Below are 23253 nucleotides of genomic sequence, written 5' to 3' on the forward strand. Positions count from 1 at the left end.
AGAAAATGGTTGGTTGGTCTCATTGCTTGAATGTAAGTCCAAAGGGGAGAGTTTCTGGTCCTCTCCCAGCTGAGTATCAGTGCCCAAGACATTTTTGCATGAAGGAATCTTCCCTTTTGTGGGCTTGTCAGAAAGGAGGCATTCTTTCTACAATTCTGTTTTTTGTGGGGTTTTTTTGCTTTTTAGGTCTGCCCCCACGACATATGGAGGTTCCCAGGCTAGGAGTCGAATTGGATCTGTAGCCACTGGCCTACGTCAGGGCTATGGCAATGCCAGATCCTAGCCACATCTGCGACCTATACCACAGCTCACAGCAATGCTGGATCCTTAACCCACTGAGGCCAGGGATCGAACCCACAACCTCATGGTTCCTAGTTGGAATCGTTTCCACTGGGCCACGACAGAAATTCCATTCTTCCTACAATTCTTATGTCCAGTTTTATGTTGAAGCATCTCATCTATCATAAATTAGAAAGATGAGCATTTAGCGAGACTTAGGATCTGCTTTTGAGTCTAGAAGCTTCAGCCTTTTTATACTCTTTTAATATTTATGAAATTTGGTGAGCTCATTATTCAAAACAGAAAACTAACATAACCTAGATGTTAGACATAGCCAAACCGTTTGGGAGTCTTCACTAATGAGTTCTATCATTGCTTTGCTTTTCGGTCCATCTATATCGTGTGATTCCCAGTTTTAACACAAGTTTTGTATTTTATTTCTTATCTCCATTTCAGATTGCCCTCGAGTTTAGAAATCTGGCTGAGAAATATCAAGTGGTGATAGTTGACGTTTGCCGGAAGATGGGATTCGGGATGGCGGAGTTTTTGAATAAGCACGTGACGTCAGAACGGGAGTGGGACAAGGTCAGTGTCTCCGCAGAGTGGTGTGGGTGACACTCGAGCCAGCATTGTTCATGGTGACACTCAGAATGAGGAGGAAGTGGTGGTTTTATAACCCAGCTGTAATGCGTTATCATAAACACATAATAGATGCTTATGATTTAATATCCAAAATAATCCTTGCCCTGGAGAGTTTACCATTAATTTAGGCCAAAGGGGATATAACACGGAAGTGCAAACATTAAGCTTATGAAAGTGTCTCTGACTAGCTATGAAATTTTAGATAAATAGCTGGATTACTTCATGTAATAAGGAGATACCGCACAAGTAGTTTTCACATCTTAAAAATATATTGTTGTTTTTTTCCCTCTTACTGACCATGTGTCTATGTATCTGAGTCATTTCCAGTTCCTTCTTAGCACAAGATTACTTTAAATTCAGTGCCAGCTTAGCCCCATTTACTTAAGAGAAGTAGGTATCAGGCTGTTAAATTCTATTGTGTCTGTTTCCTTAGAAACAAAAACAGTCCATAAGAATCCAAAAGTACTAACTTAGGATCATGGGTATATTGCACTGAGAAGTCAGTGCCTCACTAATACACACTTCTCTTCTCATCATCTTATAGAAATAAGACAATGTGAGATGCTTCAAGTTTCTTGACAACTGTCTCCCTCTTTGTGGGTTTTTTTTCCCCTTTTTGGGGGCCATGCCTGTGGCATATGGAAGTTCCTAGGCCAGGGATCAAATCCAAGCCACAACTTCGGGATTGTATCCTTAACCTGCTGAGGCTGAGCCACAGCAGGAACGCCGCCTTCCTCTTTGTGTGGTGCTTATAGATGCACATGCATGGGGAAGGGCTGGTGGAGACCCATGTGGTCCAGGTTGTCTTCCTTAGGAGACAGTTGCTGGAAAGGGCCATTGAGAGCAGAGGATGTGGCAAATACAGTTATAATGGCCATTTTTTGGCCAGAATTTATTCCTGATCAGCAGCTATGAAGCATACTGGCTAGGGGCCTGGGAGAGAGTGCTTTTCTAGACCAAGTGACCTGATTAACTACAGGCACTAAACATGACCCAAAATACAAGAGAGGGGGGAGGGGTTTCGCCCATTTTCCACAGGAATGGCCTTTGTGGGGCTTACCACCTCAGCGGAAGCAAAGACATTTTAAACTTCTAAATTGTGTTCAATTTTAATAATTAGTGTGTAGGTTAGGATCCCAAAAGACATGCTACTGCACATTCATTGAGTGAGTGTAGGTCCAAGGTCTGGCCTCTTAATTTTTCCAGCCTCAAAACTTGATGACAGCATCTTTGGAAATGCTGGTTTATCCTCCATAATTTAGCATGAGCATGACTGCTGGTAGGGTATCAGTTTATGAATTAAAAGTTAAAAATGCTTCTCTTCCTGGCCAAGAACCAGCACTGGTTATCTGCACGGTAACTTCCTTTTCTGCTATGCAGATCTATTCAGGAAACTTAATTATAGATCGTTGAATAGAAGTTCTGATCAGATAAAACTGAGTACTCATAAAGACTTTTCTTTTCCTTCAGCTTTAGAGGAAAATGAATACTTGCATTCTCGGAAGTATTTTTACCCAAAGAACTATTCTCTTAATATAAAATATACTTTTCCTTGGACAACAATAGGGATATATTCATCTTTTTTTTTGCTTTTTAGAGCCACACCCATGGCATATGAAGGTTCCAGGCTAGGGCTCCAATTGGAGCTGTAGCTACTGGCCTACACCACAGCTGGATCCTTAACCCACTGAGCGAGGCCAGGGATCAAACCCACAACCTCATGGTTCCCAGTCGGATTTGTTTCCACTGTGCCACAATGGGAACTCCAATCTTTTTTAAATTTCTAGTAATTCTTTTTACAGTTTCTTGGAGTTAACCCCAGCTCCTTTGTCTCTGATTTCAGCATATCTTTACTCTTGACAGATCCTTCATCTCCTGGAACATAGTTCAGGTGCTTTCTCTCTGCCATTTCATTAGTCTTTGACCTTGTATTCTTTTCAACCAGACGCTCTCTCCGCTGGTCTTTACCTAGCTCCTCTCCAGAGGGTAACTTCCTAAATCTTCACTTCTCAAGTTGTCTGATGGACATCATTTTATGGATATACCTTAACCGATATGTTGTAACTCAGCTGTGTATCAGTCTTTAAAAAGTATTGTGTTAAGTTGTCTTGGAATACTCTTTTCAGGGGAGGATAGCTTTGACAAACTACTTTTATGGAAAAAAATTCCTTGACAATTAAGAATTACATTTGCTTGCATAGCAGAAATTGACAAAACATGGTAAATCAACTATAATAGAAAAAAAAATCTTAAAAAAAAAAAGAATTACCTTTGCTGATGGCTCAGTGAGTTAAGGATTCAGTGTTGTCACTGCTATGGCTCAGGTTACTGCTCTGGAGTGGATTGATTCCTGGTCTGGGAACTTTTGCATGACACAGGCATGGCCAAAAACAAACAAACAAAAAAACTGATGTTGACTGAACTCTCATTCGAGAGAAGGACAGTTTTAGCAAAATTGTTAAACCTTCCTCTGAAGCCAGACAACTTGGCTGAGAATCCCTGGCCTCTGGCTTGGCCTGATGAGTGATCTTGTGTAAGTTAATTGACACCTCTGTCTGTCAGTTTCCACATCTGCAGGATAATGATGATAATAGAATGTATCTCATAAGATGTTTGTGAGGATTGAACATGCAGAGAGCTTAAAACAATGCCAGGAACACAGTGGTAGTACTTTGTTCTACAGAATGAGGATTTTGCGACACTGCGAGATCTTAAAATGTCTTCAGGATTAAACTCTACTTAGTATTCTAGTTTCTGTTAGAATATTCCTTTCTTTCCCATGGCCTTCACTCCTAATTTTGGATATCAAAAGGTATACTAGTTTATTTTTCCAATAACCTTTTATTCTAGAAGCAGTGCTTGTGCATCATACAGATGTAGAAAATACAGAAAAAAATAACTAAAAATATCACATGAGCCAGGGATCATTTTTAAATCTTTTGTGCACATCCTTCTTGGCATGTTTTTTACTGCTTATGTTAACATAGTGTATGTGTGGTTTTTTTAATTTTTTTTAATAAAAATGAGGTCTTGTACATTTTGTTTGGAACCTGGTTTTTGTAGCTAACGATGTCTAGGATTTCCATCTGAGAAAAAGTTTCATTATTAAAGTACTTTAAACATTGTCTTTTCCAGTACTGTCACTATGTTGCTGGGCTGGTGGGAATTGGCCTTTCCCGTCTATTCTCGGCCTCAGAGTTAGAAGATCCCTTGGTGGGTGAAGACACAGAGCGTGCCAACTCCATGGGCCTGTTCCTGCAGAAAACAAACATCATCCGTGATTATCTGGAAGACCAGCAAGAAGGAAGAGAGTTTTGGCCTCAAGAGGTAACAGATTCAGGGGAGAGTTCTGGTCGTGGCTCAGCAGTAACAAACCCAACTAGTATCCATGAGGATGCAGGATCGATCCCTGGCCTTGCTCAGTGGGTTAAGATTCCGGCATTGTCGTGAGCTGTGGTGTAGGCTGCTAATGTGGCTTGGATCCTGCATTGCTGTGGCTGTGATGTAGGCCAGCAGCTGCAGCTCCAATTAGACCCCTTTGCTGGGAACTTCCATATACTTTGGGTATGGACCTAAAAAGCAAAAAAAAAAAAAAAAGGAAAAGAAGTAAGATGCAGAGGATTTGGATTTAGGGAAAAACTTGAATGCACTCTGAAAACAAATCGTCAAACCCTTTTGGTTGCAAGTGACAGAAACAAAGATCATGCTACCTTAGACAGTGTAGGAGAATGTGTAGTCTAGGTGACGCTTTAGTTTCCTTCAGGGAAACTGGCTTCATCCAGGGGCTCAGTCTATGTAATAAGGCCCTGTTCTCTTCTGTGTCTTGGACAGGCTTTCCAAGCTGTTATGTCCATGGGCATAGCCATGAGGGCTGACAACTCAGTCTAGACTCAGCTTACTCTATCCACATAGAACGGACTCCCTCTAAGAAAGAAGGATTCTGTGGTGAGAAAGGGTAAAGTTGCTAATTGGGCACCCACTCCAGATGTTCATCGTCAGAGACAAGGGGGGAACTCTGACTTAATTAAAAATGGACAGGGAAAGGAAAGGGTCTGACAATTGATTTTATGCCAAAGGAAAGGTAAGAAATATTACGACCATTTCCTCATTTTGCCCCAGCATTTACCTTTGGTTTTCCATAAAATATTTTTCTAAAACCAAGTGCCTTTAAAGTAGGGGGGAAAAAAAAGGCAGGTGAGAAAGTGGGGGTAATATTTGGAACTTACACTGCAGCTGTTTATACTCAATATTCCTAATATAAAAAGAACTGCTAAAAGTTATGAAAAAAACCAACTGCCCAGTAGAAAAATGGGCAATGAGATAGGAACAGGTAGTTCAAGGAAAGAAAGATGCAAATTATCCTTAAACATTTGAAATGGTGATCAACCTCACTCCTGATAGGAAGAACTCATATTAAAGCTTTCTCTAACCTTAGACATCACAGTTTTTCAAGCTTTAGGTGAAGCTGGTGTGCAGCCATGCCAAGAAATAGAATTGTTTATACCACTGGGTGATGGTGTGAATAAAATGAGTGCTTTTAGTAAATGTCAGTTCAAACAGCTTAACGGTGGGAGTTCCCTGGTGGTCCACTGGATAGGATTTGGCACTTTCACCACTGCAGCCCAGGTTCAGTCCCTGGTCTGGGAACTAAGATCCCTTATCAAGCTGCTGCACGCTGAGCCAAAAAAAAAAGAGAAAAGGACATATGAAACAGCTTAACAGCAACAAGAGATACCGCTTGTGTCAGATTGTCCTAAGTTTGATAAACTCTAAGGAAGTTACTGACCTCAGCTTTGTAGTAGTTACAGTTTATAAAAGACTCAGATGTCCATCCATACAGGACTGAGTGAATTAACTATGGTCTCTCCACCCAGTGGAGCACACAGAATGATACCACTGTGGAGGGAGCCCCAGGATATTATATTATTAAGTGAAAAAAGCAAAGTGTATAACAGTGTATGTAGTTTAAATCGAAGGATAAACCAAAAAGTAAAGTGTTTTCTGTAATTGTATGGTGAATAGTAATATTGATACTTAAATACAGAAACTATTATAGAAACTTTGAAGCATAAAGTAAATGGATAACACATTCCCGTTGTGGCTCAGCAGGAACCTGACTAGTATCTGTGAGGATGTGGGTTCGATCCCTAGCCTCACTCAGTGGGTTAAGGATCTAGTGTTGCCACAAGCTGCGGCATAGGTCGCAGATGCACTTGGATCTGGTTTTGCTGTGGCTGTGATGTAGGCCAGCAGCTGCAGCTTCCATTCAACCCCTAGCCTGGGAACTTTGCAGCCTTAGAAAGACAAAAAAAAAAAAAAGAGAGAGAGGGAAAGAAAGTAGGTAATTGTGTTCACGCCATTAGAAACAAATATTTTTGGTCTAAAATAAAAGTTACAGTGAAGTTCGTAAGCAAAAAAAAAACCCTCCCACAATCCTAAAGTGGATTGTAAATATCAATACAAACTCATGATACAGTTTCTCTTAAAATAAGAAAGTCAGAGTTCCCCTTGTGGTGCAGCAGAAACAAATCCGACTAGAAACCATGAGGTAGCATGTTCATTCCCTGGCCTTGTTCAGTGGGTTAAGGATCCGGTGTTGCCATGAGCTGTGGTGTAGGTCACAGATTTGGCTTGGATCTGGCGTGGTTGTGGTGTAGGCCAGCAGCTGTAGCTCTGATTCAACCCCTAGCCTGGGAAGCTCCATATGCCGAAAGCATGGCCCTAAGAAAAAAGCCTGAGTTCCCATGTGGCTCAGCAGGTTAAAGACCTGGCATTGTCACTGCTATGGCTTGGGTTGCTGCTGTGGCAGGGGTTTGTTTGATCCCTGGCCTGGGACCTTCCACATACCACAGGTTCGGCCAAGAAACAAAAATCAAAGCAAAATTTAGCTCCTTTTAAGAGCTGTAGAAACAGTGACCAAACCCACGGTGGTGTGTGCCTCTGCTGTCCTGATTATGGTCTTTTGATACCATTTTCACTGAGATATGCCTCACATCTAATAGTTTACTCTTTAGTTTCCAATGCTTTGTAGCAGATTCGTAGAGTTGTGTAATTACCACCCCAGTCAGCTTTAAAACATTTTCACTACCCCTCCCCAGACCCATCATGTAAATGGAATCGTATAATATGTGGTCTTAAGTGACTTTCTTGTATTTAAAAAAGACAAAATTTTGTGGCTTAATTTTTTTTGCGTGGATGTCCAGTTGTCCCAGTACTATCTGTTGAAAAGATTGTCCTTTCCCAGTTGAATTATTTTAGCACTCTTGTTGGAAATCAGTTGACCCTAAATGTAGGGATTTATTTCAGCCCTTTCAATTCTCTATCAAAAAGTCATTTTTTAATGCTATAATTTTCTTTACTGGCTGGACTGATTTTATAAGGAGATGTTTCCTCCCACTTACTGTTTGGTTACTGAGCTGTACAGTTAACGTAGGGAAGGCTGTATATGTATTTGATTCTTTAATTTTTCTCAGCTTCGAAGATAACGAATTTGTTTTCTGTCATCCTCAGAAAGTGACCAATTAGATATTTCTTGTTAACATTATGAACACATGGGCTAAAACGTATTTGGTTGGGTTCAATCTGTTGTAATTGCTCTCACAATTAAAGCTCAAAATTTCCTCTCTTTGGTCACCAAGGGGTTCAAGTTGTGTTCTGCGTCCTCTTGATGGGACCCTAATAGTCAGATAGCTTCCTTGCCCTGTGGTGTGTCGAAACCTTCAAGTTCAGTTTGTACATTTTTTTTGCTTAGGATCTGGACTCATCCAGCTCGGGATAGTCACTGGTAGGTTTAGTTTTAAAGCTGAAATACCTTACACTTTGTATTGATACTTCCGGGTCAAACTTGGTACCATTACATATTTTCTTCTACATTACATCTCACTGAGAGTCATATTTTTCTGGCAAATAATAGATGATAGAATTAGTATATCCCATAATTTTTTTTTGTCTTTTTTTTGCTATTTCTTGGGCTGCTCCCGCGGCATATGGAGGTTCCCAGGCTAGGGGTCGAATCGGAGCTGTAGCCACCGGCCTACGCCAGAGCCACAGCAACGTGGGATCCGAGCCGCGTCTGCAACCTACACCACAGCTCACGGCAACGCCAGATCGTTAACCCACTGAGCAAGGGCAGGGACCGAACCCACAACCTCATGGTTCCTAGTCGGATTCGTTAACCACTGTGCCACGACGGGAACTCCCCATAATATTTTTTGTTGGCTGCACCTGTGTCATGAAGAAGTTCCCAGGCCAAGGATCAAACCCATGCCACAGCAGTGACCATGCTAGATCCTTAGCCTGCTTTGCCACCAGGGAACTCATATATATATATTTTTCTATCTACCAGAACACACACACACACACATATGTGTATATATATATATATATATATTTTTTTTTTTTTTTGCTTTTTTCCCATATTATAGATCTTGCAGTCTGAATAGTGATTCTAGTGCTGCTACCACCAAGTATAATTACTGAACAACTGAAAGTATATTTTGGCATATGCTAGCTAATTCCCTATTTTTCTGTTGTATTTATATCTAAAGTGTCAGATCAGATAGTGTCTATAAAGTGCAAGATCAGATAGACATCTTCCTTTGCCCCCTCATTTGGTCTCATTTTTGTGCTCACCACCAGTCTTTGTCTTTGTGGGACATCTAGTCATTTTGCTGTCTGTGCCTGTGCTCTGGTAGATAGAAAACACCTGCCACAACAGTGATTCCCTGTGTTTATACAAGTTGGTGACAGTTTGTCTGTGTCCTTTATTCTTCAAGGTCACTTTTTCTGGCTATAAAGTTTTTAGCTCACATTTTTGAGTTTCTTAAATGTGTTACTCTCCATTTTGTCCTGTTTTAAAGACTGGCTGTTGAAATTTAATGACAACTTAATTTTCTTTTCCTTATATATTATGGGTTCTTTTTCTTCTCCTTGGTGGTCACTGCCTAGATACATTATGAATGGAGATGCCAAATGGTGTTCTCTTAGTTCTGTCATCTTTTCTGCATTTCTTAGCTTGAGTTTTGGATTTTACAAAATGTTGGTGGTGATGGTAGCAGCATCACAGTTTGGGGATTTTCCCAGATTCTCACCAAAAAAAGATGAGAAAAACTGAACCAACTCCACATACTAAACCTGTATATGACCAGAGCCTTTGCAGACAGAGCAAGGATTGGCTGTGGGGTGTCTCAGACATGAGCATGGGAGCCAGCAGGAGTCCACTGGACCTTGGGGTGGGTCCCTTTGAGAAGAGCAGGTGAAGTGGGGGGCAGGTGTTCCTTCTTCACTGTAACCCATTGTGCCGGGCCAGGAACCAAACTGTGTCCCGTTGCTCCAGAGATGCTGCCGATCCCGTTGTGCCACAGTGGGAACTCCTTGGGGCTTTAATTGAATCTTGGGGGAAGTTCCCTTGTGATGCAGTGGGTTAAGGATCTGGCATAAGAATCTGTGGCATAGGCCACAACTGTAGCACGTGTTTGATCCCTGGACCAGGAACTTCTACAGGCCATAAATGTGGCCAAAGTAAATCATGGAGCTGGGGATGTGGAATGAATGCATGGATGGAAGAGGGTTGGCCAAGGATCAGTGATTGTTGAGGCTGATGGATAGATACGTAGGGGTTCATTAACCATTTTTTTCTAGGTTCTGCAACATGATCTAGTACCTCAATCTGAGTGGGTTTAGGTAATGGATATAACACAGTTGACTCTCCTTAGAATCTTAGTCCTTTTAGGCCCAGTTATATATTTGAGGGAGCGTATAAAGTTAAAATAAGCATTATTCCTTTGGAAGCTTAAGAATATCCAAGAATGAAAGTAAATTATTTGCTAGCTTCAGAGAACCCTCTAAATAATATCATTAAAGATATAAGACAAATTGTACTCTTGGAGATGAGGATGTTACTTTACTTTCAAGTTACCCAGATCAATTACCATGTTCTTAGGGAAGAGACTCGGCTCATCTTCCCTAGATATGCTTGTTCAGCAGTGTTCTTATCAGAATCCGGCATATAATGTTAATCATTAATTATTTTGAGGCCTGGCCATCTTGGGAATGTTTAATGCTTAGCTTGCAGTGCAGTTGTAGCTGATGTTGCTACAGCTGGCTGTTTTTTCAGGAAGAGGCAGTAGTCTTCCTTGTGAATGATAGGAGGCCTCTTCAGCCTGAGATCATCAAAGTATTGCTTAGTACATGCTACACAGATTGTCCCAAAGGGACACATTCCCAAATACTTAGTCTTGGTTATGATCAGACCTTGACTGTAGTCATGGTAACCATTGCTCAGAGCTGAAAACAGACTTGGTCTTGGTGACCAAGCAGCAGCTAGGAAAGATTTGGACAGTGTGTCATAGTTCTTATTTGCAAAGATCCTTTCATGTGGCTTGTACCTTGTCCCCCTGTGTACATGGTAACTTGTGTTTTAATCTTCCTGTTTAGGTTTGGAGCAAGTATGTTAAGAAGTTGGGTGACTTTGCAAAGCCAGAGAACGTGGACTTGGCCGTGCAGTGCCTGAACGAGCTAGTCACCAATACACTGCACCACATCCCCGACGTCATCACGTACCTTTCACGACTTAGAAACCAGAGCATATTTAACTTCTGTGCTATCCCACAGGTGCGGACCGGGGCGGTTCTTGTTTTCCATGGGAGGCCAAGGCAGAGGGAGTCTGGGATGGGGCGAGGGATGCTCAGAATGCCTTTACAGTGTTGAGTCTGTGTGTTTACCTTTAAAAGGTGATATTAGGGTATTTTCTTCTTCCAGAGGCAGGTGTGTTTCACAACACCTCTCCTTTGCCCCATAGCCACCACCCTTAGCCTTAGGGTTAGGTCTGCTCCTTTCTGGAACCTAGAACCCCTTTTTTCCATCAGCTATTCTAAACTAGTTAGTTTGATCCTTATCCTTACAATTAAATCTAGGGTTTTGTGTCTTATTTATGAGAGGTGCTGGGCGAAACGCTGCTAAAGCTATTATTAAAAAAGTCTCAGAGTTCCTGTCATGGCACAGTGGAAACGAATCCAACTAGGAACCATGAGGTTGCGGGTTCGATCCCTGGCCTTGCTCAGTGGGTTAAGGATCCCTCGTTGCCCTGAGCTGTGGTGTAGGCTGCAGACACGGCTCGGATCTGGCATTGCTGTGGCTCTGGTGTAGGCCAGCAGCTACAGCTCTGATTAGACCCCTAGCCTGGGAACATCTGTATGCCAAGGGTGCGGCCCTAAAAAGACAAAAGATCAAAAAAAAAAGGTCTTAATTAAGCACCTTAAGAAAATTATTTTATTGAAGTGTAGTTGACTTACAACATTGTTAATTTCTGCCATACAGCAAAGTGATTCAATTATACTTACATCTTTTTCATTCTTTTCCATTATGGTTTATTACAGGATATTGAATATAAATCCCTGTGCTATATAGTAGGGCCTTGTTGTCTATCCATCCTATATATAATAGTTTGCATCTGCTAATCCCAAACTCCTAATCCATCCCCCCTGCCCCAACCTTGGCAACTACAAGTTTGTTCTCTCTGTATGTGAGTCCATTTCTGTTTCGTGGATCAGTTCATTTGTGTCATATTTTAGATTCCACATATAAGTGATATCATATGGTATTTGTCTTTCTCTTTCTGACTTAACTGCACTTACTATGAGAATTTTAGGTCCATCTATGTTGCTACAAATGACATTATTTCGTTCTTTTTTTATGTCTGAGTAGTATTCCACATTTTGCGTGTGTGTGCACACACACACACACACACATCACATATTCTTTATCCATTTATCTATCAGTGGACATCTCTAGGTTGTCTCCATGTCTTGGCTGTTGTGAATAGTGCTGCTATTGGGGCACATGTATTATTTTGAATTACAGTTTTGTCCAGATATATGCCCAGGAGTGGGATTGCTGGTTCATATGGCAGCTCTATTTTTAGTTCTTTGAGAAAGCTTCATGCTGTTTTCCATAATAGCTGCACCAGCAGTGTAGGAGTGTTCCCTTTTCTCTGCACCCTCTCTGGCATTTATTTGTAGACTTTTTGATGGTGGCCATTCTGATCAGTGTGAGGTGGTACCTCATTGTAGTTTTGATTTGTATGTCTCTAATCATTAGTAATGTCGAGCATCTTTTCATGTGACTGTTATAACCACCTGACTTTTGCTGTCCTTTCCCTAGACTTGTGGTCCTAGGAGCTAAAACTTTAAATGTCTTTACCAGTTATTTCAGTTTTTAACTCAAATAGAATGAAAAATGCCATAGGATTTAACAGATTTGGAAATGTGGTTAGGTCTTGTTCTAGTGACCCATCTTGACTAGTTGATGGACCTATATGCCTATAGACTTGTGGTTGCCAAGGGGGAGGGGGAGGGAGTGGGGTGGTTGGGGAGCTTGGGGTTAATAGATACAAACTATTGCCTTTGGAATGGATTAGCAATGAGATCCTGCTGTGTAGCACTGGGAATTATGTCTAGTCACTTATGACGGAGCATGATAATGTGAGAAAAAAGAATCTATACATATATGTGTAACTGGGTCATCATGCTGTACAGTAGAAAAAAATTGTATTGGGGAAATAACAATAAAAAAAGAATTAAAAAAAGTTATAGATTTTCAGGAAAAAGTAAAATAAAAAATAAAATCTATGTGCCTGACTTAGGTTTCCATCTATTCTAGAAATAATTTAGCTCTGAGCATGGAAACGAACCCCCCTCTATTTTTTGTTTTCCCTCCATGCTACTTTTTAAAAAAATGTATAATGATTATGTTTGTTGTAGGAAAAACAGGGAGAAAAACCAAAACAGAAAACATTTTCCAGATAGTATGTTGGAATATATATTTTTCATATCTAAATAACTCATTGCCCTAGCACGGAAAATGTTGCTTGTGTTTGTTGTCTCCAAATAAAAAGGAACTTAAGGGAGTTCCCATTGTGGCTGGGCGGGTTACGAACCCAACTAGTATCCATGAGGACTCGGGTTTGATCCCTGGCCTTATTCGGTGGGTTAAGGATCCGGTTTTGCCATGAGCTGTGGTGTAGGTCGTAGACACGGCTTGGATCCTGCATTGCTGTGGCTCTGGCGTATGCCGGCAGCTACAGCTCTGATTAGACCCCTAGCCTGGGAACCTCCATGAGCTGCCGGCACAGCCTTAAAAAGCAAAAAAAAAAAAAAGGAACTTAAGTGACTAAACTATAGAATTATTTGAGACTGCAAAGAGCACTTGATTCTGTGTGTTGTCAAGAACAGGAGGCGTGGGAAAGTAGCCTTGACATGCTTTCTTCACGGGTATTTTCTCTTGATTGGTTACATCTCAGCCCTTTGGCACCTTCTATAGAATCTCTTTCCTTTTCATGACAGTTGCTTTTGATGCATTCTCTCACTTTTTTTAATAAAATGGATTTTTGTTTTCTCTCTCTTTCCTTGCTATCTGTAGGTCATGGCCATTGCTACTTTGGCTGCCTGTTATAATAATCAGCAGGTGTTCAAAGGGGTGGTGAAGATTCGAAAAGGGCAAGCAGTCACCCTGATGATGGATGCCACCAACATGCCAGCTGTCAAAGCCATAATACACCAGTACATGGAAGAGGTGGGCTTTTATTTCCTAATGTCATGATGTACACCTTCCATTATTGGATAGTAGATGATCCTAGCAACTCACTGTGTGACGGCACAAAGAGACAGGGTGGGGTCCTTTATTAGGAAGAATACGAACAGCTTTGCATATGGTCAGAGGAGATAAAGGAAGCCGCCAGGCCTTGGAAAACCTTATTTTTTGAGCTGGAAGATGAAGTTAGAGGCCACCCAGCCTTGTGCTGCGGGTAAGGCATGTGAAGCCAAGGCTAGTGGCTGTTGATGCAGCATCTGACTGAGGGGTCTGGGGCCCCAGGCCCCACTTCCTGACACGCAGTCCAGCACTTTCCATTACATTGGGGACCTCAGTTGAGAAACCAGTGTGTGGAGAATTTCAGCAACTGAGTCCATTAAGCTGCGACTGTTTCTAGATTTTCTAGTGCAGATTTCAGGTGCCAGGATGATTCTATAAAACAAAACATGCTTGTTCTAGTCCAGTCAGCTCGGGAGGGGATGTGTATGACTTGGTTCAAAAGAGCTTTTGGAAAAAAAAAAAAAGGAGTTCCCGTTGTGGCACAGTGGTTAACGAATCTGACTAGGAACCATGAGGTTGCGGGTTCGGTCCCTGCCCTTGCTCAGTGGGTTAACGATCCAGCATTGCCGTGAGCTGCGGTGTAGGTCGCAGACACAGCTTGGATCCCGCGTTGCTGTGTCTCTGGCGTAGGCCGGTGGCTACAGCTCCGATTCGACCCCTAGCCTGGGAACCTCCATATGCTACGGGAGCAGCCCTAGAAAAGGTGAAAAGACAAAAAAAAAAAGACCTTTTGTTAGAGGCTAGAACTCTCCTGGCGAGGCTCTGGAGCAGTGCTTCTCTCAAATGGAGCTGGTTTTGCTTTCTTCTCCCCCAGGGGACATAGGCAATGTCAGGGGGACAGCTTTGATTGTCACACTGGGGTGCGGGTGGCCACTGCTATCTGGTACTGTAGAGACCCGCCGTCCTTAGGTTTGTTATTAGAGAAGATTGAAATACTGCAGAAGTAGATGAAAACAGAAGTCCCCCTCCCTGCCTAGTACACACACAGACCACTGCTGTCCCTGGTTTTCTGATCCTTCCAATCCCTGGTTATGTTTCTACCCCAGAGGTGCTTTGGAACAGCAGGTTCATCTCAACAAAAGTCCTCAAAGCAGCCGTTGCCTCTGATCTCCGTCACATGCTGCACAATCTCCTTGCATTTCCTCTTCTCTTGCCTGACAAGCGTTGGGCTTCGGCATTTCCTCCTGAGGCACCTATAAAAGGTGTAAGAGAAGATCAGGTTTTTTTTTTTTTTTTTTGGTTTTTTGCCTTTTTCTGGGGCTGCTCCTGTGGCATATGGAGGTTCCCAGGCTAGGGGTCTAATTGGAGCTGTAGCCGCCAGCCTACGCCACAGCAACTCGGGATCCAAGCCGCGTCTGTGACCTGTACCACAGCTCCTGGCAACGCTGGATCCCTAACCCACTGAGCAAGGCCAGGGATCAAACCCACAACCTTATGGTTCCTAGTCAGATTCGTTTCCACTGCGCCAAGACGGGAACTCCGGATCAGGTTTTTAAAATCTTAAAATTCTTTTAGGGAATTGATGAACTTGATCAGCCATTGACCAAGAAATTGCTGCTGACAAGACTTGGAATGTTGGGGTTCACCACACAGCTGGCATGCATTTGGGGCTGACTGTGCCTGGCAGAGCAACTGAACAGGAGGGTACTATTATTATCAGGGAAACTGCAGGCCCCGACTCCCTGGATGGGGCCTTGATTTGGACCCACATCTGGCTGATTTCAGGGCCTAGGCTGTTCACAGTAATTCTGAGGGCTTGAATTACCCCCCTTTTTTTCTTTAATGCAGCATATGGAGGTTCATAGGCTAGGGATCAAATCAGAACTGCAGCTGCTAGCCTGCATCTCAGCCACAGCAACTCAGGATCTGAGTGGCGTCTGTGACCTGCACCACAGCTCAAGGCAAAGCGGGATTATAACTGTGTCAGTGACCTATGCTACAACTTGTAACAACACCAGGTCTTTATCTCTCTGAGCCAGGCCAGGGCTTGAACCTGCATCCTCACTGACACTATGTCGAGTTCTTAACCTGCTGAGCCACAATGGGAACTCCTTGAATTGCCCTTTCTAAACAGTGCCATTTAAGGCACTGTTTCTCCCTTTTATATAAATTCGAAATGTCCTATGTAGTTTGTAGTTCAGAGAATGAAGATTTTAGTTCCGCAGTTTTATTCCAATTACTAGTTTCAGAAAACTTTTTGGTGTCGTAGGCAGTTCTACTACCATATTAAAATTTGGATTTTTTTTGTTTTTTTCTTTCACTACTACAATTAAATCCTAGTTCGAGTTCCCCAGTGGCCTAGTGGTGAAGGATCCGGCATTATCACTGCTGTAGCACAGGTTCAATCGCTGGCCTGGGAACTTCTTCATGCGCTGGCCCAGCCAAAGTAAAAAGAAGAAGGAATTAAATCCTAAATTTGCATTTTGATTTAGGGCCATGTTGGGCACACTATGGCTGTGGACACCCCCCCCCCCCCATCTTGTAAATGAGTTTTTATTAGGACATGGCCCCACCCATTTCTTTTTCTTTTGTTTTTTTCTTCCTTTTTTATTTATGTATTTTTTTTCTTCTCTTTTAGGGCAACACCTGCCCATATGGAAGTTTCCAGGCTAGGGGTCACATAGGAACTGCAGCTGCTGGCCTACACCACAGCCATAGCCAAGCCTCATCTACAGCCTACACCACGGTTCATAGCAAAGCCAGATCCTTAACCCACTGAGTGATGCTAGGGATTGAACCCAAGTCCTCATGGATACTAGCTGGGTTCATTACCACTGAGCCACAACAGGAACTTCCTCCCATTTGTTTCCATGTTGTCAGAGCAGCAGAGTGAGCAACTGTAACAGTGGCCACAGAGCTGAAAATACTGCTTAGGCTCTTTAAGAGAAAGTTTGCTGACTTCTGATCAAGGACATCAATTGTTTTGTTTCCAGTTACGCTCATGAAACTCAAGGTATTTTGGGGGAAAATTAATGTGAATACTTCAGTTGATTTGACTCAGAAATACACTCTGAAGACAGTCTCCATTTGTAGTATGTGACCATGGTTTTAATGTCAGCATTAAGGATATTTTGTCAATAAAATGTCGAATTAAGACTTTTTTTCTTTTTTCCTTTTTTGGCCGCCCCTAGGCATATGAAGTTCCTGGGCCAGGGATCAGATCTGAGCTGCAGTTGTGACCTATGCCACAGCTGTAGCAACACTGGATCCTTAACCCACTGTGCTGGGCCGAAGATAGAACCTGTGTCCCAGCACTTCTGAGATGCTGCTGATCCTCTTGCGCCACAGCGGGAACTCCATCAAATTAAGACTTTTTGTAGAGGAGTTCCCATCATGGTTTAGTGGAAACAAATCTGACTAGTATCCACAAGGACGCAGGTTCTATCCCTGGCCTCGCTCAGTGGGTTAAGGATCCGGTGTTGCCATGAGCCGTGGCTCGGATCTCGAGTTGCTGTGGCTGTGGTGTAGGCCAGCAGCTGTAGCTTCGATTCGTCCCCTAGCCTGGGAACCTCCATATGCTGTGGGTTTGGCCCTAAAAAGACAAAAACAAAAAAGGGGAGTTCCCTTCGTGGCGCAGTGGTTAACGAATCCGACTAGGAACCATGAGGTTGCGGGTTCGGTCCCTGCCCTTGCTCAGTGGGTTAACGATCCGGCGTTGCCGTGAGCTGTGGTGTAGGTTGCAGACTCGGCTCGGATCCCATGTTGCTGTGGCTCTGGCGTAGGCCGGTGGCTGCAGCTCCGATTCGACCCCTAGCCTGGGAACCTCCATATGCCGCGGGAGCAGCCCAAGAAATAGCAACAACAACAAAAAGACAAAAGACAAAAAAAAAACAAAAAACAAAACAAAAAAAAAAGGGCTTTTTGTAGAAAGTCCACAAGTTGTCTGGCATTTTGTGGTGGGGGGATGTGGACTGCAAACCTGCTTTTTCTCCCCGTCCTTTGCATCGACAGGAGGGCATTTCTCCCTCAGGTCCATGGACTGATGGCTGTAACAGTAGAGCACCTGCAGGGGTCTTCGGGACCCTCCTCTCTCAGCTCCAATGTGTAGGGCACGAGGTGGCACCAAGCCCAGACCCTCTGAGCAGAGTTGCTGCTCCCCAGGGCCCAGTGGCCTCTGGAGCAGCTTCAGCTGGAAACAGGTCTGGGTACCTGACAGCTGGCGGGAAGCTCCAAGAGCTATTTTGGGACAGAAGTGAGTGCTCAGGCACAGCTAGAGGCTTCCATTTCCTTCTCTGCCAAAGTTGACTCCTTGGCGAGGGCCAGTGTTTTCAAGCTGGCAGAGCTTCCTGTTTGGCCATGGGCAGTAGAGTATCACCAGGCTCTTCAGTCCCTGTGGGTCTGGGAGACTAAGAGTGTAGTCCTGTGAGCGTGTCAGGATTTCAGTTCCTAGCACACCCGCAGAGTCAGGCTGTGGCCAGAGCAGGGAGTGCAGTTGAAAGAGCAGGGCTGTACCTGCCCTACCCCGTTCTCAGCTGACTGTGCCTTGAACCCTGCGAGCAGGATGAGAGCGGCTGCATCTCCGACCTGACCCCACGCATGCGTGCCCTCCCCCCTCCCCCACCTTCTGTGTCTAAACCCCCTCCTTGCCCTCAGCCGGGTGTGCCTCAATCCAGAACATGCCCCCCGTCCTCCTGGTCTTCAGCTCCCCCTGCCCTTCCCTCTCCTTTCCCTCAGAGCTACGCTTCTTGAAAGTGTAGGAGTTTTTTTTGTTTGTTTGTTTGTTTGTTTTGGGCTTTGCTTTTTCAGGCCACACCTGCTGCATCTGGAAGTTCCCAGGCTCGGGGTCAAATCAGAGCTACAGCTGCCAGCCCACGCCACAGCTCACGGCGACGCCAGATCCTTAACCTGCTGAGCATGGTCAGAGATCAAACCCACATCCTTGTGAATACTAGTCGGTTTGTTACCCCTGAGCCACAATGGGCACTCCCAGTGTAGTGTTCTGAAGGTAGTCTTTTTTTTTTTTTTTCCTCAAGCCACTTTATGATAGCTTTGTTTCCTACCTTGTCATTAGAGCTTTTCTTACCCAAGTGATTCGATGACCAAAATGACCGCTTTTTTTTTTTTTTTCAGTGGCTGTGCCCGCAGCGTATGGAAGTTCCCAGGCCAGGGACTGAATCTGAGCCACAGCTGCAGCAACTCCAGATCCTTAACCTCCTGTGCCCAGCTGGGGATTGAACCTGAGCTGTTGCAGAGACTACAGTGGATAGGATCTCCCTAATGACCACTTTTTTCTACTCTTCCTTGATCCTGTTGCATTGTTGGGCCCTGAGAGTCTCTCTCCTTTCTCCTCTTGAAGCCCTTTCCTCGCCCAGCTTCTGTGACACTTGCTGCAGGTTCAGCCTCTTACCTCCCCGTCTGCTTCTTTGGCCTCTGGCCCCTGATGCTGGTATTTCCTTGAAATCTTTCATCATTTTCATATTTTCTCAACAAAGAAGAGCTTTGCCTGCTGCCATGGCTTCCTTCTTCCTCCACCACATGCTTCTTCCTCCTGACGTGGTTGCTCCAGCTCAGACCTCAGGCATAAACTTCTCTTTTGCTGTTTAATGACTACCTTTGACCTCATTGTGGGATCCAGGTAACCTGGGGGCTTGACCAAGTCCTCTGTTCTCTCCAGCCCACATCAGGGATCTGTGTCAATGTCCTGGCTCTTCTGTTTGTTTTCATACCCTGTCAAAACTTTGTGCGATGGAGCAATTCTAGGACTTTGCCTACAAAAATAACCAGAAAATGTGCAGAGATGCTTATTGGAGCAGTTTGTCCTCAAGCCTTGTTGAGAGTGAATTGATTAAGTTGTAATACATTCATACTATGCAGCTTGTGTTTAAAAAAAAGAATGACATTATTTTACAGGTTCTAGCATTAAAAAATGTCCATCAGGCAGTTCCCATTGTGGCGCAGCGAAAACAAATCCGACTAGGAACCATGAGATTGCAGGTTCAGTGGCCTCGCTCAGTTTGTTAAGGATCTGGTGTTGTCATGAGCTGTGGTGTAGGTCGCAGACATGGCTCGGATCTGGCATTGCTGTGGTGTAGGCCGGCTGCTACAGCTCTGATTAGACCCCTAGCCTTGAGAACCTCCATATGCTGTGAGTGCGGCTCTAAAAAGACAAAAGACGAAAAAAAAAAAAAAAGTCCATCAAATACTATGTGGGTAGATAGAGTTCCTATTGTGGCTCAGTAGGTTAGGGACTCAGCGTTGTCTCTGTGAGGATGCAGGTTTGATCCCTGGCCTTGCTCAGTGGGTTAAGGATCCAGTGTTGCTGTGAGCTGCAGAGCAGATCACAGGTGCAGCTCCAATTCAATCTCTGGCCCAGAAACTTCCATATGCTGCAAGTCAAGCTGTAAAAAGAAAATAAAGGTTATGTGAGTGAAAGAAGTCAAATTATAGAATAATATGTTTTATAACCTATTTTAAAATAAAACCGTACGATTTTATATGTGTAGCATAGAGTCATTTATACATTATGTATTATTTATAGACCATGTAACATGTAATTCATCTGTATGACATTTTGTGTCTGTATTTAGGCTTATATGGGCATAGCAAGAAGCATGAAAGAAACTACCAGTATATCATATTATTACATTAATATATGAATGTGAGAGTTTGTACATTTACATGTATAGGCTTATGAGCAGAGGGCATTGTGAAGGGGAAGTAACGTAAGGGAATTTTGATTTTTTTATTTTTGTATTGCTTGTTTTTTTTTTTCTTTTTTGTGGCTACAGTCTTGGCATGTGGAAGTTCTGGGGCCAGGGACTGAACCCACGGCACAGCAGTGATCCTGCTACAGCAATGACTGTGCCAGATCCTTAACCAGCTGAGCCACCAGGGAACTCCCAAGTGCCATAAGTAAATCATTCTTTTTTGTGTGTGTGTGTGTGTGTTGCTTTTGTATAAGCATAGTAACTTCATCTAAAATTTTTGAAAAGAAATAAGGAATTATCATTTCATCCCCATGTATTTTTCTCTCTATAGCTATCTTTCATAACATAATATTAGGTATCATTAACATATTCCTATATGCATATTTTATTGTTTTGTTAGATTGTAGCAATGCCTTTTGGGGGGAAGGTGGCAAGAATATAGGATGTGTCTGTGGGAAAAAACACCCATAGTATCATGAAAATTTGAAAGTAATAATTTTCACATGCATGCTCCATCCTCTTCATCTCCGCCACTGTGTGGGCCCAGGTTGCAGTCATTTCCTGCCTTTGTAACCTCTAAGGTTGGTCAGTTTGAGTCAGCGAACGTTTATGGTGGCCATGCACAGGGCTGGGCTAGAGATCAGACGAGTAAGCCCTGGTGCCTTCACAATTGAGTCTTGTTAGGAAGAGGCACGTAGATGGCTCCATGTGGGTGACAGGGAAGGGTATGTAACGGGGGTGATGGGGGGGGCAGCACTTGGCCCAACCTGGGTTTCCGGGCAGGTTTTTTAGAAGTCAGAACACCTGAGCTGAGACTTGGGCAAAAGGTTAGAGTCTGCCCGGTGTCGGAATGTGGGAGGAGCCTTTCTACAAGAGGGAATGGCGTGAACAAGGAAGGGAGCAGAAATGCACAGCAGCATCGCACATGTCAAACAGCGGCAGTTGTTACTAGAAAGTGCAGAGGGAGGTGGGCGGCAGCAGGCGAGGCTGGGGAGGGGCAGGGGGTCCCAGGACCCTCAGGAGGAGTAGGGAGCCCTGAGGCCTGCACGCAGTGGGGGGTTTAGATCTCTGGTGATGGGGTGGAGAACAGATGAGTGCATTTCAAGGTTCAAAGAGAGATGGGAGAGCGATTTGGAGGCTAGGAAAGCTCAGATAGGGGCCCTGAGGGCCTCACCAGGGCAGTGGTTATAGATGTGTAGAGGGACTGGGTTCAGCAGTGATTCTGGTAGTTTCCAGAAGGGTGGGCGCTCAGTACAGGGAGGCTTCTCCTGTGACTTGTCTGCTGCCCACCTCAGATTCTTTCTCGCTCACCCAAGTGTCCTGGCTCAGTGTCCACAGTACCGTTTCCCTTCCCTGCGTCTCCCTTCTTCAGCCTCATCAGACAGTGTGGACATTACTGGCTCTGAGGTTCGGGTGGTGGAGTCCAGTGGGGCCACGCTGCCTGTTCCCAGGCCAGGCCGTGGGATCACAGGCCCGGATGACATCCGGCCTTATTACCGGAGCGAGTTTGGGTTATTATTACTTCTGCCTCCTCTGAGCTTCAGTTTTCTTATTGGTAAAATGGGCAGAAACCACCTGGTTGCTCGGGTTGTTGTAAGAAGGGCTCCCAGAGGTTTATAAGGTGCCTGGGACTTACTGCTCTTTCTCTTGCTTTAACAGATTTATCACAGAATCCCCGACTCGGACCCTTATTCGGCCAAAACAAGGCAGATCATCTCCACCATCAGGACACAGAATCTTCCCAATTGTCAGCTGATCTCCCGAAGCCACTACTCACCCATTTACCTGTCATTCGTCATGCTGCTGGCGGCCCTGAGCTGGCAGTACCTGAGCACCCTGTCGCAGGTCACAGAGGACTACGTTCAGACCGGGGAGCACTGACCGGGGGCTGGGGACTGAGGGCGCCAGGACCACCGACCTCTTCAGGGATGGATGTGGGCGTCCACCCTCCTAACTCCTGCAACAACTCATGGGCCTGGCCCTGTAGAAGCTGTGCTGTGGGATTAAGAAGAAGATTCAAGGGAAAGGACCCTTTGGCTCTGGCTGTGTGGGGGCTGCAGGTCGGAGAGTGGCTGCCTCTGGAACTCTGGGGAGATGGCTCTTAGTGTGAACACAGCTGGAATTATAATTAAATGTATTTAATTTGAAGCATCTTTTGAATGCCTATCCTAGTAGAATGCAAAGTAGATTTTCTTCCTTGTTGGGGTCCTGTTTTTCTCATCATTTTGTTTCCTCCAGTGGACTTGAATGTGGTAGACTGGAATGTGGAAAGTTCCAGGAAATATCCCCATGTTTGCTAAGAAGGCAGACTGCTTTCTGCACACGGGGGCTAGGAAGTCCCAGCTGGGAGGTGGTGGCATCGTTTCCTCGTGTAAAGAAAAGGAGCTTAGGTTTCAGAAGAAAATGGCAGGATTGCCTTTGGCCCCATCGTTTTTGAGATTTTTGTAATAAAGGATTGAATTACTCAGCCCGTGTCAGGGTGCTTCACTGGAAGGCCTGGACAAGCCAGGCAAGTACGGAGCTCTGGGGCGGAGTGAGGGGTGGGGGCCACCTGTGCCTGCTGAAAGGGTCCCAGGTGTTGTCCCTGCCCGCTGCTCTACCTGTGGCCAGTTCTAGCTGCGCTCAGAAATGTCATTGCATTCAGGGGGTGATTTTTAGCTTTGGGCGTTTTCTTGTTTGTCTTTTGAGAAAGGCAGATGTTTTCAGGTGACTGGCTTGAAAGCCAAAGGGCACTTAGCCCAGATCCCCCAGCACCGCGGGGGTTTGGCCTGGGCCCACCCACTTGGACAGGGGTTGGCAAAAGCCCCTCAGGCTGAGCATCCCTGTCACAGGGCATTACAGTCCTTTCCAGAAGCCGTGCTCTTGGGGTACATGGTGTATGGACCTCTTTTGCTGCTGCTCTTTGTGTGGTGACTTAGTCACTGAATGAGGTGTGTTCTAGTGGTGATGTTCAGTTTGTACGGTCACATGTGTCCTGATGCTGTGCTGATTCTTGTGCTGCCATCTGACGATGGGCTGAGTTTGTGTTCCTTGGAGG

The 23253-nt window shown here is 44.4% G+C and overlaps 1 protein-coding gene across 4 annotated transcripts in view; it reads left to right on the plus strand.

The window, feature by feature from the left end:
* FDFT1 (farnesyl-diphosphate farnesyltransferase 1) overlaps window positions 1–22683 on the plus strand; it is a 34873-nt gene extending 12190 nt beyond the window's left edge. For all 4 annotated transcript variants that reach the window (XM_047760574.1, XM_047760576.1, XM_047760573.1 and 1 more), the window contains 5 exons: window positions 736–864; window positions 4057–4248; window positions 10357–10533; window positions 13339–13491; window positions 21876–22683. In XM_047760574.1, the coding sequence (XP_047616530.1) occupies window positions 736–864; window positions 4057–4248; window positions 10357–10533; window positions 13339–13491; window positions 21876–22097 (873 nt within the window). In that variant the 3' untranslated portion in view covers window positions 22098–22683. The remainder of the gene's footprint in view (window positions 1–735; window positions 865–4056; window positions 4249–10356; window positions 10534–13338; window positions 13492–21875) is intronic.
* The last annotated feature ends 570 nt before the right edge of the window (window positions 22684–23253 follow it).

Source organism: Phacochoerus africanus, chromosome 15 (genome assembly GCF_016906955.1).
Source record: "Phacochoerus africanus isolate WHEZ1 chromosome 15, ROS_Pafr_v1, whole genome shotgun sequence".
In the NCBI taxonomy this organism is placed as follows: domain Eukaryota; kingdom Metazoa; phylum Chordata; class Mammalia; order Artiodactyla; family Suidae; genus Phacochoerus; species Phacochoerus africanus.